A 20,281-nucleotide genomic window follows, 5' to 3' on the forward strand; every position below is an offset into this window, starting at 1 on the left:
CACGCCTGGACTATAGCAATAACCTGGTTGGTCTCCCTGGCCCGAGTCTCTCCCCATTCTGGTCCAATTTCCACTCAGCTGCCAAAGTTATTTTTCTTAATTATAGGTCTGACTACATCACCTCCTACCCCAATTTAATAAACTCCAGTGGCTCCCTATTTCTTTCAGGCTCAAATATAAAATCTTTTATTTGCCATTTAAAATCCTTTACAACTTGGCCCCTTCCTGCCTTTCCGGTGTTCACTTCCAGAGTATACCTTATATCCTTGCATGAACTCTTCAATTCAGCTACTTGGGCCTCCTGTTTCTCCCACTTGACTCTCCCCACCATTTCCCCACTCTATGCACTAGCATTGACTGACCTCCTTGCCTGGACTGCTTTCCCCCCTCCCCTCCAACTCCTGGCTCAAACCCTGCCTCCTCTAGTAGACCTCTATATGGTGTCTCCCCCGCCTCCCTCAATTCTGTCCCTCTGAGACGACCTTCTATTTTCACTGTAAATATGGTGTATGTACGCAGTTATTTGTATATTGTCTCAAGGAATGTGAGCCCTTCCTCTCTTTTCTCTGTATCCTTAGCATTTAGCATAAAGTGAGAGCTCAATAAATGTTTGTTGACTGATTGACTAGAAATCTTCAAGCAGATCCTGGGTACTCACTTGTCAGGGATGTTGCTGAGGTCCCTTCCAACTCTGAGATCTTGTGATTCCCCCTACCCCCTTTCCCCCTGCTTTCCAGCTCCATTTTACATAGTGTCTTCCCCCATTAGAATGCAAACTCATTGAGGGCAGAGACTGTTCTTTCTGTTTTTTTATAAATATTCCCAGTTCAGTGGAAGTACTCTGTGAGTAGCTGTATTGGGGGCAGAAATAATCCCTCTCCTTTGGAAATGTGTAAAAAATTTTATCATAGATGATTTCAGACATATTTGTTGTAGAGAAATGGACCAGTCAATAAAGTGAATCTAAGGGTTAAAAATAAATAAATATTCCTAGTGCTTAGCACAGTGCCTGGCACATAGCAAGCACTTAATAAATGTGTTGACTGACTGTTTACTGTTCACAACATTCCATTCCTGGTAATGAAGGCATGTCAAACTTCAATTCCAACATCCCCAACTCGTATATCCCTGACTTGGACACTGCATTGTTCTTATTGTCACTAATGGCTGACGAATGATCTCATTTGATGCTCACAATAATTGCGTGAGTTATGGAGGGCAAGTATGATTTCCACTCACACACCCCAATATTTTACAGAGAAAGAAACTGAAGTTGATAGAAGTTAAATGAGTTTCTGAAGGTCGCATAGTTAATAAATGCCAAAGCTGGAAAAGGAACTGAGGCCTTTGGTCTAATATTATTCCATAATCTGGACATTTCAACTTCAACTTCTAATGGCTTAAGATAGCTTTGGAGTTAATGGTGTCACTGATAAATATACTGGAAACCGTGAAACTTCTGGGAAAACAATGCCTAAGTCCAGTAGCTCTCCTATCTGAAGGAGGCTTCCTGAGTCCCCCTGGGTGGAAGCAGATTAAGCAAAAAATGAACTTTAACCTTGACTCTTTCTTGCCAATAACTGTAAGTTCTGAAGCAAAATTGTTTCTTTTGTGTTCATTGTTAGGTTGACATTTCTCCTTAAATATTTAAGACTTTTTATGCTGATAAAAATATTTCAGCTGTCCAATTCGAAAAAAAAGATTGAAAAAGCAGCTAGAAAGTTGGTAAGTGGGTAAACCCTCTTTTGGATTTTACAGCATATCTGCTATTCTAGCTAGATCATGTATATAGTGCCTGCTACAAGCCAGACACTGTACTAAGCCCTTCACAAATATTATCTCATTTGATCTTCACAATAACCCTGGGAGACAGGGGCTGTTGTCCCTGTTTTATAGCTGAGGAAACTGAGGCAAACAAAAGTTAAGTGACTTGTTCAAAGTCACATAGCTACTACGTACATGAGGCTGGATTTGAATTCAGTTCTTCCTAACTCCAGGCTTACTACTCTATCCACTGTGCTATCTAGCTGCCTCCTGTTCTAGGAGGTACTGGCAAGGATGACAGATATTAGGTAATATTTTAGGTTGGCATATATTTAACAAATCTGTCATTTTTCTCTTCAAGGTTTCAGAAAACAAAAGACGTTATAGGAAAGATGGATTTGACCTGGACCTCACTTACGTTACTAGTTTGTGCAGCTTGATAAACTTACAACTACAATGGCTTGTTGGTTTGCGTGTAGTAACTTAAAAAAATTTTTCCCTTGTGAATAATTCAGTCTATATTTTGCCTTGGTTTAATCCAAACCATATTGCTTTTTAAAAACATTTTGCATTCAGAAAACCTTTCTTAGTTCTTACTCAGTGTCTCTTCTGCTCTTGCAAATATAGAATGGAAGAGGGTGGGAGAATACACACATATGCAAAAATTAGAGAAAGGTGGTAGTGTTGAAGTGGAAAGGGGGAATCAATGTTATTATTTTTATTATCTCTCAATCAGAAGATATTTGATTGTCAAACATGTTTTGTAAACTTTAGGAGGGGAGATAATATGGACAAACAATAACTTATGGGATAAGCTGGAGCCAATCTCAGAGGTTTAAGGAAAGTTACCAAAACCATTGTAGAGGCCGAGATCTGACTTGGTCTTCCAAAGGTCCTTGGGGGACCAGACATGAACTATTGTTAGTCTGAGCCCCTTCCCCTCCCAAGGTGACTGCTGATAAAAGCAGCTACAGATCCTTTTTTCAACTAGCCTCAACTAGGGAATTCAGTTAGAACTAGATGGCCCTTGAAACTCATGTAGCTAAATGATCATCCTATTCCACAAATTTATCCAAATCTCAGTCTACATTTGGTCACAGTGTTGATTTGTTTCTGTTCTGTGACTCTCAATTCCCTGAAAGAAAACTTTCATTAGAAAAGGGGCTTCTAAACATAAGTGGTCTGACTGTAAACATATATTAAATATGCATATATGTGTGTTTGCAAAATCTTATTTCATAATTTTAATGATTTCTTACTAGGAGTAATCTCTTTTTACTTTCAGATAATGTTATTGCCATGTCCTTCCCATCATCTGGAAGTCGGTCATTCTATAGAAACCCCATTAGGGTAAGAGAGAACATTATTTAATAGGGAACTCATTTTATATTTTTCATTGGAAATAGACTGAGTCCATTACAATGTTACATTTCAAGGGAGATATCAATATAGACAGTCCTCGACTTATTGTAGGCCAGCTTATGCTATCTCTGAGAATCTACCGATGAAGAGGTGATTCACCAAAATGAACTCCCCTTCCCTTCTTACTCACAGCATCCTTCCTCCTATTCATTTTTTTTTGGTCATTTCTGGGGCACCTCTGCAGATTTCGCTTGTGTAAACTTCAAGTTTTCTTCCCTTCTCCCTCTGCTTTTCTTCCCTATTCCATCAAGTGATCGTGTTCCTGATCTATTGTGACTCAGTGATGCCTACTTTTCTTCCATTAAGGCTCTAGGACTGGACTCTCTGGCTCCTCCTTACCGACATCCGACAGCCACCATCTTCTCTTTTGTTCTTGCTTCCTCTCATCTCCCTGAAGAAGGGGATGTGAGTTTTCATTGAAGGATTTCAGAGCCTGCCCTGCTGACTCTGAAATTAAAACATAACATTTCTAAGGGGTTCTTTAGAGGGTATTTTCTTGCTTTCCCCATAGAATATTAAAACATCGAAGAAAAAGTTGCAGTTAGTCTATAAATATTTCTTAAACACCTACTACATGCCAGATACTGTGCTGAGCTCTGGTTACAGAACTCTTGAAAATTAACCCCTAGTCTTTCATGCAAATATTCAGTGGGAACAAGAATGGCTGTTGTTCAGTCCTTTTCAGTTGTTTCTGACTCTTCATGACTCCATTTGGGGTTTTCTTGGCAAAGATACTGGAGTGGTTTGCCATTTCCTTCTCCAGCTCACTTTACAGATGAAGAACTGAGGCATACAGGACTAAGTGACTTGGCTAGGAAGTGTCTGAGGCCACATTTGAACTCAGGAATATGAGTCTTCCTGACTCCAGGTCCAGTATCCTATCCACTGTGCCACCTAGCTGCCTGGGAGCAAGACTAGTACCCCTCTGTGTCCTGACTCAGCCTTCCAGATCTGTTCCCCAGAATAAGCTCTTAATTTTTCAGCCAAAGTGAATGACTTGGGCTAGAACACTAGCAGAATTTTCCTAGGAAAATAAAGATAGTTTGTCATATAGGCGAGAACGTTGGATTTGGAGTCAGACAACCTGAATTTGAATCCCAACTCTGCTACTTATTCCTGTTTGAATTAATTTAGCCATCACTTAGTTTCTTAGGGTTTTAATTTCTTCATCTACAAAATAAAGAAGAAAGAATAAATGATTTTTAATTCCCTTACAGATCTATATCCCATGACCCATGATGAGTGATTTATATCACCAAGGTTCTCAGGATTTTCAGTCTCTTAGAATCTGTTTCCCGATCCCATCTCCCTCCTGGTATAAGATCTCTTATGACCACACAACTTCAAGTTGGACTGTCAAAGATGATTCCTACGGAAAAGAGAAGCAATATCTTCTTACAGAGCCATTATATTTGACTAAAATGATAGAGAATACACAAAACTCCTTTTCTTTGAAAGGGGACTGTGATAATCACAGAGCAATGGTCACTTGCAATTAAAGGTAACCATAGGCGTTTTACGCTGTTTAAGATACTCCTCAAAGACTTCATAGATACTTCTTCGGTTTCCCACCAGCTTCTCTGCTTGGTTTTGTCTTCACAAACAGCATGTCCCTATGCCAGATACACCCTTCATCAACCCCTTCTCCTTTCAGCTTCCTTTTGGGTATTGCCTCCCCCATTAGATTATAAGCTGCTTGAGGGAATGGACTGTTTTTCTTTTTCTTATTCTTATTCTTGTTGTATCCTTAGCACTTAGCCTAGCGCCTGCCTGGCACATCATAGGTACTTAATAAATGTTTATGGACTCACTCCTTCATCTTCCTTGAAGGTTTTACAGGAGGCTGTACTTGACCTTGAAGAGTTTTCTGGACTGGAGGAATACCTCAGTACAGTCAGTGGCAGCAATGATTTTCTTCCTCCCTCCTTCCCTTCTTGCTTTCCCAGTCATTACTCTGGCATCTCTGACCTTCCCCTTCTTTCTCAGACATTACTGTTCTAACTTTCTCTAGCTTAATTGTACCGCTGAAGCCAGTTTGGTAGGTAAATTTCACTTGCAGAATCAGATTTTCCTTGATAAACACCTAAATCATTTGACAGTCTTAAGATGGCTTTGTAGACATTATGGATAGCTACAAGAGTTAGGTAAACTTGGAACTGGGTGAACGATTTGATCAATACATCCTTACCCACTATTGTCTCCTCTTTATGTTCTCTTGGATAAGAGGCTGACTGGCTTTTGGTGATCACTCTCCCCATTTCTATTTCCCTTCACAGGACAGGTAGGGCCTAGGCTTTTCTTAGACCTATAGTAGTGGGTACTACAGGTCCCAAATTAGATTGAGAGTAAAAAAAAAAAGCCACCCCCCCATTTGCAAAGTGTCCAACTCTCCATGCAATCAAGGTATCCACTTTGCAGTCTCTTCCAGGGTTCCAGTGACATATTTGTGGATTTAGGAAATAGACATTAGTTTAAAGATGGTGTGGTCAATGTATCTGTTTTAAAAAGTGGTTTATGTCTTTAAATATATTTTATGATGTTTAAATGAAAAAGGTGTCTCTAGTGGTATTATTTTTATACTATTTTAATTAAAATATACAATATTTTCTGTATCATAGGTTCAATTGGCTCTTACGGTTTGAACTGTGAACCTAATTACTACTTAATGTTACAATGAAAAATGTGATCTGAAGTTCACACACAAGTTCATTCATAAGTGAACTCTTGGTCACTGGGAGTATCCTTTTCCTCTTCCAAGTGTTAATCTTAAATTGTGTCCATGATGTATCAGATCAATTTGTTGGTGGTGCTCAATCTAGTTCTACAGGTAAATATTAATGAATCAATAAGCATTTATTAAGCACCTACCACGTGCCTGAAATTGTCTGGTAATGTGGAAACAAAGATGCCCTGGTTTCAAGGATCTAGATATAATTTATACATTTAGATTTTACTTGATAAGTCCCTAAAGTCACCTGAAAATCCCTTTCAACCAACCTTGCGGTCAAAATGGTGGCATATGAGTTGAATGATAGATGGATTCAGGATGGATTGGAAGATTGTGCCCAAAGAATGATGCTTAATGGATCGATGTCATCTTGGAGTGTAGGCTCTAGCACAGACCGAAAAGGTCTTTGTAAACCACTCAACAGCCTGCTGCTCTTTCAAAACTTTATAGAATAAGAGTCTCAAAGCTGAAAAGGACCTCAGAAGCTGTCTAGTCTATAGAGTTATATATGCATATATAGTCTATAGTCTATAGCTGAACGAAAAACGCTCTTAAAACATAACTCACAAGTGGTCACTCAAACTCTGCTTGAGGCAGAGGCAATTCATTTCACTTTTGTAGAGCACTAGCTATCAGGAAGGCAGCTAGGTGGTGCAGGCGTGGAGTCAGAAGACTCCTTCCTGAGTTCAAATCTGGCCTCAGACACTTACTAGCTGTGTGACCCTGGGAAAGTCCCTTTACTCTGTTTGCCTCAGTTGCCTCATCTGTAAAATGAGCTGGAGAAGGAAATGGCAAACCTCTCTAGTATCTCTGCCAAGAAAACCCCCAAATGGAGTCAGGAAGAGTTAGGCACTATTGAACAACAACAACAAAAGCTGTTAAGAAGTTTTTCCTTTGATCAAGGTGAAGTTTACTTCCCTGCAACATCTACCCATTGCTTCTTATTCTACCCTTTAGAGGCAGACAGAACAAATGTAATCACTCTTCCAAATGCTAGTCCTTTAAATGCTGTGAGGTAGCTATCAGGTCTTCCCTAAGCAAGCATGCTCCTGGCTAAAATTCCCTATCCCTTTAGTGGATCCTCATATGGCAAAGCCTCAAGGTCCCTCACCTGCCTGGCTACCTTCCTCTGGTCATTAGAAAGCTTATCAAATCAATCCTCACCCCCAGCATGAAGCCTCACTCTTCTGCTCCCAAGTCACAGAATAAATTGAGATTTTCATTGGTTTTACCTAAATGCTTTAGGTCAGGGGATAGTCGTCGTAGCAAATAGCACTTTTTCTACTGAATCAGGGGACTGCTACATGGAATGTGATGGTCTTGACTCATAGACCAAATGGCTCAGAGGGCCAGGGGCACGTGGCAGCATTGCACTATGCTAATCACTCTGCCTAACAGAAATAGTTTCATCTTCTCCTAACAGATGCTGTAGAGATAATGCCTACCCTACCCTGGAACCAGGAAGGGGAATATGCACATGGGCTTAGCCACATTCAGTCCATCCTTCACCATTGCCTCCATAGCTCTGTCTTTTCCCCCTTCCGATGTCCCATGTCCCAGAACTTCCTTTTCTATCACTTCCACTCAGGAACAAATCTAGGCTGTGTTGATACTGAAACCAAGTGAAAGTAGCATAATATTGGCACTCTCTGGGGAAACACGACCTCAAGACTCAGATATCCACTAGCTATCATTGCATCCCTTGGATAGCTTTCACACCTTTGGTTTGATGGCATAAGCCTTGATGTTCCACTGCACAGTGATGTTTGAGGCTGATTAGATCATCTCCAAGGGCTTTTAAGAATAAATAGTTCACAATAGAAATTGCTTTTGGAACCAATTCAGCCTGAGGAACTGGGTACTAAGGGTCACCTAGATGACCATTAGCGTAAGCTCCAGGAAATTCCCAGAAACCATGCATCAAAGACTGTAGGAGTGCTGGGACCCCAGCAGAGATCCCGTAAGGGAAAGGACACATTTGTTTACTCAATCACGTGTGCAGTCTGCATAATAACTTATTTGAACTGTTAGCAAGTGAGTGTCCCATAAGATCAAAAGGTCATAAATCTAGAGTTGGAAGGTACCTCAGAGGCCATATAATCTAACCCATTATTTTATGGATGAGGAAACTGAAGCCCATTAAAGTCAAGAGACTTGCTCAAAGACACATAGTAGGTAGGAATTGGAGGCAAGCTTTAAACCAATGTCCTTTGACTTTTGAGTCAGTATTTTCCCCACTGTATCATTGCTGCCTTCTGTTGGCCTGTTTCTTGGTCTAACTTTTGAAGAGAGCCATTGGTTCAATTGAAGTAGTCAGTATATGCATATAGTGATAATCTCCTAAAGTGCCCCAAATACCTTGGCCCCATTCCGGCCAATATTTTCTATCAATCATTAAACAAAATGGATGGCATACTTCTGAAATTTGCCAATGATACAAAACTATACAGCTAATATATTAAATCTTATAATGGGTGATGAAAATAATTGACTTTTGCGAGAGGGGTGAGACACGGTTACACTTTCCATCTGCAAATGGTTGATCATATACTCCTTTCAATTCCTCCAGGACCTCCTGCTTTAGAGATTATACTGTAGATGGTCATGTTTACACATAATATTGCATTGATTACACCAAGCCCTAGAACATTATGGGATCTCCTTGATGAGATGCCTGATCATCCAAAAGAGATCAGCCTAATACTCCTCAGAGGGACAACTAAATGGAGGAAAAAATACCTATTTTCCAAGTGATGCTGACATGTGGTTGTATAGGCAAATCTTGGAGTTAATCATCTGGGATGAGTGGCCCATGTGAGGCCCAGATCTCAGGAGCCAAAAAAGTTTTAAATAAGCTAAAAGGATAGGCCAAACCTAATGAAGTTTAATAGGGACAAATATAAAGCCCTGTATTCAGATTAACAAAATCAAAAGGATAAAAGGGCTTACATAGACAACTAGAAATATGAAGAAGATCTGAACACTTGACACTTAACTAGCTGTGTGACCCTGGGCAAGTCACTTAACCCTGATTGCCTCCCCCCCAAAAAAAAAAAAGATCTGAGAGTTTTTACTTGATGGCCAACTCAGGATGAGTCTCCAATCATGACTTTGATATTTAAAGGACCTGTGATTTCATTAACATGGGTATTTCCTCTATCAATGCAGATTGTACCCCTTTAATGCCTTCCTGTGATAGTCAGTTCTTGGCCCTCTTTTCCCATAGATCTTTCACAGAGGATGTACCCAATCTGCTAGAGGCCTTCTTCGGGGTCCTTTGACATTTCAGGACTCAAGTTTCCTGTCTGCTATTCATTACCCATGCCATGTAACAAGCCCACTTCCTTTTAAAGACAGCTAGGTTGTATAGTGGATAGAGCATCAGACCTGGATTTAGGAAGACTTGAGATTAAATACGGCCTCAGAGTGTTACTGTGTGATTCCGAGTAAGTCACTTAATCGCTGCCTGCCTCAGTTTCCTCAATTGTAAAATGGGGATAATCATACCTGTATCTCAGGATTGTTAAGAGGATCAGATGAGGTAATATTTGTAAAATGTGCTTAGCATAATGCCTGGCACATTGTAGGCACTTAATAAATGTTGCTTCTTTCCTTTCTTCCTTTTCTGATTATACATTTCCTCAGTGATATCCCATACATTGCTTCTTGAGCATGGGGCAGTTTTCTGTGGACACATGCTATGGCTTATTTTCAGCAACCATGTAAACTTTCTCTAGGTCATGTATAATTCCTTCCAGATTATGGTGTTCCAAGATTCAAAACCAGAAAGCATCATCAGGGAAACATTGGCTTTGAAAAGATGGGGAGCAACTTGGGATCATTAAAAATATAAACAATTTTCAACTTAGGAAATTCCATTCATCCTTCTCTCTTTCTCCTATTCAGTTCTGAGCCTAATCATTCTGGGCCCAATGGGCCTATCCACTTGCAATGGGCATCCCAGATGCTTAGATGATGAATTAACTTAAAGGTTTGTTCATACAAGCACACATCACCACCCCTTGGAAAATAGATATTTTTTTCATCCAATCTCTTTTGGATGATCATGGATCTCATTGAGGAGATCCCATAACGTTCTAGAGTTTGGTACAATCAGCACAATATTGTGTGTAAACATCATCTGGAGTGTGGTCTCTAAAGTGGGAGGTCCTGGAATAATTGGAAGGAGTGTATGATCAACCATTTGCAAATGGAAAGCTTAGTTGCATCTCACCCATCTCACAAAAGTCAATTATGAGCTTTTTTCCAACATAGCTACACTATCCCAATCACCCATTATGATACGACACTCTCCACTCCATGCCTTTCACCACTGTCCTTCTGTGCCTATGCCATACATCAACCCCTTAGAGTACTTAAACTAATAGAGACCCAGATACTTAAGGCAATTAAATAAGTAAATTTCCCTCCCCTCCGCCCCCCCATTGTCTTTCTATTCTGCCCACCAGATTACCTCATGACTGTATTGGGAGTCCTTCACTGGATGGGTTCTGTGTTCTGAGGAACTGACCAATGAGAGCTTGCCCCATCCTGTTCAATTTCTTTGTATCTCAGATCCTACTAGATCATCTTTTCTTCAAACCTACCTCTTTTCCAAACTTCTTTATTACTACTGAGGGCATCATCATCTTTACAATTACTGAGATATACAACCTCAGTGTTATCTTCAACTCCCCATTCTCACTTACTGCACATATCCAGCTGCCAAATCTTGCCATTTCAATCATTCACACCATCTCTTCTCCCTGTTCACACAGTCACCACCTTACTTCAAGCCCTCATTACCTCTTACCAAGATTGTTGCTACACTCTCCCTACCTCAAATTTCTCACCACTTCAATCCACCCTATACACGGCTACCAAAGTGATATTACCTATACATAGATCTTGATTGTATCATTCCATTATTCAATCAATTCTAATGGTTTCCTGTTTCTTCTGGGATGAAATATGTATTTCTCTGTTCAGATGAATGAAAAGCCTGAGAGACAAAGTTTCTGGGTAATTAATAATCAATTTATTAGTTAGGCTAGCAAATAATCAATAAATTGATGGCCAGTGGTATCTCTCAGGATAACCAAAGACCCCTCATGGAGGCCACTGAATGCTTAATACCTTTGGGAAAATGTGTGTTCCCAACAGGGGCAGATCAACCCTGATTAGTGAACAATCAATGAGAGAATGAATATTATGATGAGAGGTGAGCTTTTTCTAATGAAGGGCTGAGAGGACATGACTTTGATCATGTCAGCACTCCCAGATCATTCCAACTCCAGCAATATATAGGAAAGAATCTATTTTCCACCCAGTCCTACCTGAGTTGAACAATGGTGCGGTTACAATAAGAATTCCACCTAGATGAGATGTTTTGGGTGAGGTAGATTTGGGGGAAGGTTAGAAATGTCCTTGACAGACTGGGCTTTGAATAAGCAAACCAAAAGAGGATCTTTGGGTTCCATATATAAATTGGTTATTAATATAATAAGAAAACAATAACTTTTCTCACTCTTTAGATTTTTAAAGCCCTTCATAGCCTAGCACTAACCCAGCTTTCCAGTTCATTAAGTATTACCTCTCCTCTCATACTCTACAACACAGCTGAACTTGCCTCTCTGTTACTCACAGGATTCCTTGGGTGAAAGTTTAAGAACCTTATAGCACCCATTTCCCTTGCTGCTCAGATGCTTTTTCCTTTGGAGGGGCTGGGGGTAGCTGTGTTCTAGATGGCTGAGGTTCCTAGAAGTATGACCACCTAGATAAGTGATGTGTTACACAGCATTTTTTGGGGGGGTGAGGCAATTGGGGTTAAGTGATTTGCCCAGGGTCACACAACTAGTATCATGTGTCTGAGGCTACACATGTATTTTTAAAAATTAAATAATTAAATTAAATTACATTAAAATACACTGTATTTTTTTAAATGTCATTTTGACACCTCAACCAAGCTTATGCCAGTATAGCCGGTCAGAGATCAATCTGAATGGGTTGATCAATTAAAATAAGAGCAGGGAAAATTTGCATAAGAAAGATGACTTACTGACCACGCTTGCAAGGTCATTAACATCTCTCTCCTAGCCAAAGTGGCAAGCTAAAATGATAACAACCATCATAGGTGACTTATTCCCTATCAGAGGGATTTGGTATGTGGTGAATGTGAGGACACACTCTTGTTCTCTACACTTTCCTTCGAGAAACTGTCCAGAATACTGCCCTTAGAGTCAGGAAACCTACCTGTGACATGTATTAGCTGTGCTACCAGCATGGGCAAGTCATTCGACCTGGCTGAGCCTTTGTTTCCTTATCTGCAAAATGAAGGTAAGTCCCGAGGTGCCTGCTTCATGAGGTTATTATGAGGATCGAATCACATCATGCATGTAAAATCAAAGTCCTATGTAAATACCTGTCATTATTATTACAAAGTGCTAAGTGAGATAATCATTATGTTAATCATTTAATAATCAGCTATTCATTTCGAGGTCAGTGAATGTTCTACATTTTATTATATATTTGCATGTGAAAATATACATATTTGTATATGTTTTAGGAAGTTGTGAAATTCCTGGATCTGAAACACCCAGGCCACTACAAGATCTACAACTTGTGCAGTATGTATGAGTTATCTGTTTCATTATTCTGCTTTGAATATAAGCTCTTTGCACAAAATTTTGTGCCTGGCACAAAATAGGAGTTTAACTAGTAAACTCATTGAATGCTTGTTGACTGAAGCCAGTGCCTTTTGGGAGGCTATAGTCTCATGTGAGGCTAGTACAAAGAGCAGTGGATTGAATGCTGGACCAGGAAAAAGATCTGAGTCCAAATTCACTTTCAGATACTTACTTAGTAGTTTTGTGACCCTGGGCAAGTCACTTAACCACTGTCCATCTCAATTTCTTCTTCTGCAAAATGGGGATAAATATAGCACCTGCCTCCCAGGGTTCTTATGAGGATTAAATGAGAGAATATGTGTTAAGCACTTAGCATAGTAACTGTCATATAGTTAAGTACTTCAGAAATGTTTATTCCTTCCTTCCTCATTATAATTTCCTTTTCTTTCAGTGACAATTTCTGAAGGATCTTTCTCTCATTCCCATTTTAAGTTTTAAAGGCCTTAGCTTCTGTTGGGCCTGGCTTTTTTTTTTTAAGACAGAAGGTTAGTGTTGAATCAAAATGTTATAAAAAGGAAAGAATACAAGGGATATAAGAAAAATTATCTTGTTTAAAAACTTGCAAACTGTTAAAGCTGGAGGAAACTTTAAAAATCATTAAATGCAACATGTCAGTTTTAACTGTTAGGGAGACTGAGGCCCCAAGGAATAAAGTGGCTTGCCCAAGGTGACTCAGAGATCTAGGATTAGAATCCAGGTCTCCTGACTTGCAACTCAGCTCTCTTTCTACTCCACTCTGCCTCCTTAATGATAGGGAATGATCTTTCTTGAACTTTTTTTAGGTGAAGCCATGTATGCCTGCATCAGAATCACCATAGAGACGTAAACTTTCTCACATATCCCAGATGGAGATGTTTTCTCAAAATCAACTACCCACATCATGGAGCTTGGATATGTGGGAAGGAAGAACTATTGGGGGGGGGGGCGTGCAAAGAAATCCCCATCTCCATGGTGATTCTGATGCAAGGATACATCAGTTAGAATTAGGCTTGGGACCACCTTTGTGCTTTTTTTTCTCTGAGAACTCAGATAGATGAATATATTTTTCTTGCTCCTGTCCCTTGATATTTACCTCTCTCATGGGTCCTATTGGGCACTGTACCATGAGCCATTTGCTGAGGTTTTCTATGTCAGAGTTATGACCTCAGGGCATAATTGGACCCCTAATGCTACTACTATTCTCATGTTTCTAAAGTTTCAAACTTTCCTTCAGGCAAGGTGCAACTATTCTTGGATAGAGTTCCTCATGTAAGCAAATTCTTAGGTGGGCTAAGTGAACTGCCATTTTTAAATGTCTGCTAATGTCAAGGCTGGAAAGGACCCTGAAAGCCTATGGTCCATTGTAACACACAGTACTTTGAGCTTCTTGGAATAGAAGAGTGCTAGTATTTGAAGAGAGTGGCAAAGTATTGTTATTACTACTAATATTACTCAAATGTAGTCCTCTTAGCATCTTCTGCTAGCACCATTTCAAAAATGCAACTTCCCAAAATAAATTTTGAGCATAAAATTTAAAAAACAAAATTTTAATGTAGGCTTAATATGTTAGTTTGATGTATAAGTTTGACTTCTGTTATCTGTTTTAGGTGAGAGAAGCTATAACCATTCATACTTCCATAACAGCGTAGAAAGATTCCCTATTGATGATCACAATGTTCCCACCTTAATGTAGGTTGTATGCTAAGTTTACTGAGGGAGGGAGAATACTGGGGAGGAGGAGGGCAATCTTGATTTTCCAAAATAATACTTATATTCAACTAAAAATCATTTGCTTTTAACCAGTGACATGATGAGATTTGTGGACAGTGTATTTGAATGGATGGAAAAGGACCCAAATAATATCATAGTAGTTCACTGTATGGGAGGCAAAGGTAATACTGTTCTCTATCTCTTAGATTCAACTTCTTTAGTTATACTGATCTTCAATTGAAAGAAAAAGAGGCTTCAAGAGAATTTCCATGCCATAGTCTCTTCATATAGAATTATGAATTCAGACCAAGGAAAAACTATGCTCCTCCAGCCCCTTCTCCTTATTCTGATTAAGACATGAAATACATCTTTAGTTCTTTTTCCTAGTCAGATGAATCTCCAATGAGCAAGGTGGGAATTAGGTAAAAGAAGCCAATATGTGTCCTCATATTTGAAAATTAGACACTTTCTTTTCCAGAGGGAACATAACAAGAATGCTCTAAGTTGGCTAGTGTGTTTGAAATATATCTGAGAAATTTTGTTTGTGAACATGGAGATCTTACAGACTGATAGAAACATTTTTTTAAAAAAAATCACAGACAACAGGGAGGAAGCACACCATAATGGATAGAGGTCTGGCCTCAAAGCCAGGAGAACCTGTGTTCAACCCACCTCTGACACATGCTGACTTTGAGACATTGGGCAAGTCTTTCGCCTCCTCAGTGCTCTAAGCATGTTCCAAGGGCCATGAAGGTGGCTAAAGCAGACACCAAGGTCATCCACTGCATCCCAGGCCATCACCAGTAGTCCTGACTTTTTGTCTTGCCACTGGACTTCAATGATTCTGGAAGAGAGAGTGAGGCTGATGACTGCCACATTTAAATTCAATTCACATGCAACTCAAGACATCACCCAGTGATGTCACTAGTCCTCTTCAAAAATGAAGGACAAACAATAACAGCTCTAAGTAGCTCTCTTGGACTCTAAGTCGCAGAGAAGGTTCTGACCTGCATTGGCAAAGGGAACTCCCTACATTAATGAAATCACAAGTCCAGTCCACCTCTCTATCTATTGTTGACATGGGCAATAACTCTCAATTCCATTTCCCACATTTCCTATGACACATTCATTCAAATCCTATATGGCTCAGATTCCATCTTGGAAGACCAGGTAAAGTACTTCCTGGCCACATTGGCCTAAAGTGACCTCTTTTTCTTTTGAATCTCTATATTTTCCGGGAAGATCATACAGCAAATGCATACATGCTATTTAAGTATTTTATTGCTTAACTTTTCATGTGATAGACTAGTTTGGGAACTAGAAAGCAAGGTCCTTGAAGAAGGAGCTATTGTTTGAATCTCCTATTATATATAACAGGCATTTAATAAGAGGTTGTGGGATTTGGGGCTTTTTTTCCCCTTTGGTTTAAATATAGTCAGTGAAGGTTTAGGCTTTCCTAGAACTCAAAATGTCATTCAATGGTAACATATTGTACTTAGATGAAACATGGAAACCACGTGTCTATCATGCTGGAACAAGGATAACTTTGGCATGTGGTACATGAGGAGGGCATATTCTCTCTCCATTCCATTTCTTAAAGGGTTCTGAATAACTCTTCACAGATATTTATAGGATGATACTTGAGGTAGAACTTTGACTGTCAGCCAGTTAAGCTGGGTGCCAAACATGATATCATAGAGCTCTTTAGCTGTAGATAAGCTTCTATAAGACCAAACAGAAAAGTGCTTTTCCTTTTTCCCAACAACCCCTTTTTGAGTATATTGTAGAATCGAACTATATCTGACCAAGTAGGTTTATTTCAATTCAACAAACAAATATTAAGTGGTGTCCATTGAAACATATTGCCAGTGAAACACACAATGGGCTTCATAAAAAAATGAATAAGAAATGGCCTCTTTGCCCCAGGAGCTTACACCAGTAGGAAAGATGAGACAAGAACACAAATGACTGTAATACAAATTGAAATGCAGTCATTAAAGCTTAAAAGTGCACTGAGACCTTTGGGACACTCTTTATAATAAAAGCACAGAAGGAGTTCAAAGTAGGGTAGATAGTTTCCAGCAGAAGAAATAAGTGACCTTAAGAATGACAGAGATTTAACAAAGACTTAGGGCAAGGAAAAATATTATAAAATATTAGCTGAGGCAGTTAAGTGACACAGAGGAGAGCTAAAGCACTGGACCTGGAGTGAGGAAGACCTGAGTTCAAATCCAGCCTCAGATACTTACTATCTGTGTGACCCTGGGCAGGTCACTGAACTGCTGTCTATCTCAGTTTCCATCTCTGTAATAACAGCATGAGTCCCAGGGTTGTTGAGAGCATCAAATGAGATAATATTTCTAAAGTACCTTACAAACCTTAAAATGCTATAAAAATCCTATTGTGGTTCTTCTTCTTATTGTTGTAGGGGGAAATGATGAGTTAGAAGCCTTCAGGCTGGACACAAGTTCAAGTCTGTGACATGTTTGATTATTTTTGAAGTACGTTGTCTTGGATATGTATTTTTAGGTTGAAAGAGAATGAACTCAGGTTATAATCTTTGTAAGTGGCTGGCAATAGTGAGATTGAAAACACTCCTATCTAGTGAGCAATGGTCACCTAATTAATTTCTTTTCTAGGTAGAACTGGAACTATGATCTGTATTTGGCTTATTGCTAGTGATCATTTTAAGACCGCAAAGGTATGAAATATATTAATAATTACTATATTGTTGTGCTGATTATTTGGATAGAGCTTACCAGGACTGAAAAACCATTGAGAGAGATTAGATGCTGCTAAGATTATTATTTGAGTTATAGTATTCAGGTGGGAAGTTGAGTATGTGATGTCTTAGGTATCTTTCAACTCTTAAGATGCTTTTTTTTTAAACCAGACCTATAATTTCATTGGTACAAGGATTTCCTAGTGAAAAATTCTATCTACAAATGAAAATTGGTGCCTGCTCTGCAATTTATAGTCTTAAAGATTTGCCTAAGGAATTGAGAAATTAAGTGACTTGTCCAGGGTCACATGGCTAATATGTGCCACGGGCAGGTCTTGAATCCACATCATCACTGCTATCATTTAAATAGTCCCAGCTATATGCCAGGCACTGTGCTAAGTATTTTATATTAGTCTGAATGTCATCTTTTAATCTTTGGAGGTAAATGAACTATTATCCTTATTTCACTGGAGAGGGGGACATTCTAATGTGTCTAAATTCAACAAATAAATAGCAGGATTTAGACTATAAATCATATGTCCTGGCAGCTGATGATGAAATCACTTCATTTTATCTTCACCACAACCCTGAGAGGTGTTACTACTTTCTTCATTTCCAGACGAGGAAACCGAAGGAAACAAAAGTTAAGTGACTTATCTAAGGTAACACAGCCAGTAAGTGTCTGAGGCCAAATCTGAATGCAATTCTTCCTACCTCCAGGCCCAGTGCTTTGTGCATTATGGTACCACCTTGCTGCCACATCTTACTGACGTTGAGGCAAGTTCTCAATAAATATAGGTCCTGCTGCTGCCTTTATGCCAGTGCTTGAATAAGATTTGTCTTTGGAGGGACCAATGCCTTTCTCTAGCTGCCAAGATCTGTGGGTTATATTCTAAATTCTGCTACTTATTTGTTGAATTTTAGACACATTAGTACTTCCCCCTTCTCTAGTAAAATGAAGATAACAGCTCATGTCCTTTATAGCACAAAAGATGACATTAAAACTCATTAAATAAAAAAATTAAATCTGTGAAGATGTATAGGCATCCTTACAGGTATTATGTAAACCAGAGCTATTGCTACTCACCCCCCCAAATTAACTCTGCTCCTAAGATTCTTATTGTGACATTTACAGAAATACAAATGAGACTGATAAAGTAAGAAGGAGGATAAGGGTTTAGCAGTCCCCATCAAACATGTGTGTTCTGGAACTCCAAATTTGGGTAGCCTCGGCCCAAACAACATTGACTAGTATAATAGAGGTGTCATTAGTTCTAGCAGAAATCTTAAGTAAAAAAGAAAAGAAAAGAAAAAGAAAAGAAACCTTAAGTGTGTTTTGATGAGGAAACTAAGTAAAAAAAAAAGAGAACTATTTGGTACCTGGTTGAGACCCATTTGAATTTTTCTTTCTTTCTTTTTTTTTTCCCTGAAGGAGAGCCTGGAATATTTTGGAAAGAGAAGAACAGATACAGCTTCTAGCTCCAAATTTCAGGGAGTAGAAACTCCTTCACAGGTGAGCTTTTAAAACAAAGGATAGGCCTTCTAGGAAAGGGGCTATGAAAAGTAATTAGTTGGGTGTTTTTTAAACTATTAGTATCCCTTAGAAATTCAACATTATTAGTGAATTTAATCATCCCTTGATAGATAGTAGATAGCAGTGGTTTTTTTTATCCTTTTGACTGTGGTAAGAAAGAACTCTTGAGGTTTTTTAAACCAATTTTTGGTGACTTCTGTGACCAAGTTTCCCCCCTGAATACTTAGCCTACCTTTCACATTCCAAGAATCACATTTTAAAGTGCTATGGTTGGTTTATCATCTCAAAAGAAGGCAGGGTAAATTCTCAAGATTCCATACCTCACTGGACATGACCATGCAATTGTTTGTGGCCCCTTCTGCTGGGGAGGTTGAGGCTCGTGGATCACTTGAACTTGGAAACTCTGGGTTGTAGTAGGGCTAAAGCCAATCAGGTATTCATAAATGAGTCCAGCTGCCTAAGGAGGGACAAATCACCTCAGGTCAGAAAAGTAGGATAGGTTAAAGCTTCTATGCTAACCATTATTGGGATTAGGACCAAGGTCAGCATACCAGCAGAGGGAAACCTGCGGCCTGAGTCCAAGTTTTACAGAACAAATCCTTTTATTTGTTCTGTGAAGTTTGGATTCAGTCAAAGGGCCCCATTTCCACATGCGGCTGTGGGTTCCCCACCCCTGCACTCTACCTTCAACCTGGGTGAGATAAGGGGATCCAGGGTAAAAATAACAACAATAAAGATTCCATGCCTCTAAGCAGAATGCCCAGGGGTTAGAATTCTGCCTGTAGGGATTTGCTCTATATAATAGTCCATTCCTGGCATAACGGTACTAGGATTATTGCTATATAGCCAAATCAGTCTGTCAATCAACAAGAATTTTACTAAGAACTTACCTTAGGCTAAGCAATATGCTAATACGCATTAGAGATATAAAGAAAGGCAATGTGCTGTGCCTTTAAAGAAGAAACAATCTACAGATATCTATGTACATATACATATATACAATGTAAATGGAAGGCATTAGCATGGGTGAGGTGGGAGATAAAGAAGTTAAAGATCTGCAGAAAGTGGATTTTAAGCTTGGCCTTCAAGGATTGCCAGGAAGCCAGGAGAATGAAGTGAGAAGGAAGAAAGCTCCAGGCCTGGGGAACAGTCTGTAGAATTTGGTAGAGCTGGAAAATGAAGCCATCATACGTGAGTTACAGAAATTAGGCCAGTACTAGTAGCCAAATTATGGAGTGCATGTAGGGAAGTAAAGTATAAGAAGAGTAGGAAGGTAGAGGACCAGGTTGTGAAGGACTTTAAATTCCAAACAAAGAATTTTGTTGATCCTGGAGGTAATAGGAAGCCACTGAGGTTTGTTGAGTAAGGGGGTGCCATGGTCAGTCCTGAGCTTTAGGAAGTTAGCTTTTACATCTGAGTGGAAGATGATGTGAGTGAAGAGAAACTTGAATCAGGGAAAACAACCACCAGCCTATTGCAGTGGCCCCCGTATGAGATGAAGAGGGTCTGCATCCAAGTGGTAGGTAGTCTTATGCTGGAGTCTGCTACTTAGAACCCCACTTTCTCAGTATCATCCACCATCACAGTACCAAAGGCAGAAGCAGGATATGCTCATGCTTGGGCTAATACTGAAAGCAATTAGTTAGCCCTTCCGCATTGCCACTTTCCCCATTGTGGTTTTGATAGATTGTGGGTCAGCGTAAGAAGTTAAATGGGAATTTAGGGGGAGTTTTGTG

The 20,281-nt window shown here is 39.4% G+C and overlaps 1 protein-coding gene across 1 annotated transcript in view; it reads left to right on the forward strand.

The window, feature by feature from the left end:
• Positions 1–20,281, forward strand: part of LOC110196652 (phosphatidylinositol 3,4,5-trisphosphate 3-phosphatase TPTE2-like) — a 57,841-nt gene that overhangs the window by 15,826 nt on the left and 21,734 nt on the right. Inside the window, exons 2-9 of the mRNA XM_078146200.1 lie at positions 1,596–1,725; positions 2,126–2,189; positions 3,050–3,114; positions 12,480–12,540; positions 14,187–14,268; positions 14,383–14,471; positions 16,929–16,990; positions 18,444–18,524. Coding sequence (XP_078002326.1) covers positions 1,596–1,725; positions 2,126–2,189; positions 3,050–3,114; positions 12,480–12,540; positions 14,187–14,268; positions 14,383–14,471; positions 16,929–16,990; positions 18,444–18,524 — 634 coding nt within the window. The remainder of the gene's footprint in view (positions 1–1,595; positions 1,726–2,125; positions 2,190–3,049; positions 3,115–12,479; positions 12,541–14,186; positions 14,269–14,382; positions 14,472–16,928; positions 16,991–18,443; positions 18,525–20,281) is intronic.

Source organism: Phascolarctos cinereus, unplaced genomic scaffold (assembly GCF_003287225.1).
Source record: "Phascolarctos cinereus isolate Bilbo 61053 unplaced genomic scaffold, phaCin_HiC Scaffold_726;HRSCAF=1367, whole genome shotgun sequence".
NCBI lineage: Eukaryota > Metazoa > Chordata > Mammalia > Diprotodontia > Phascolarctidae > Phascolarctos > Phascolarctos cinereus.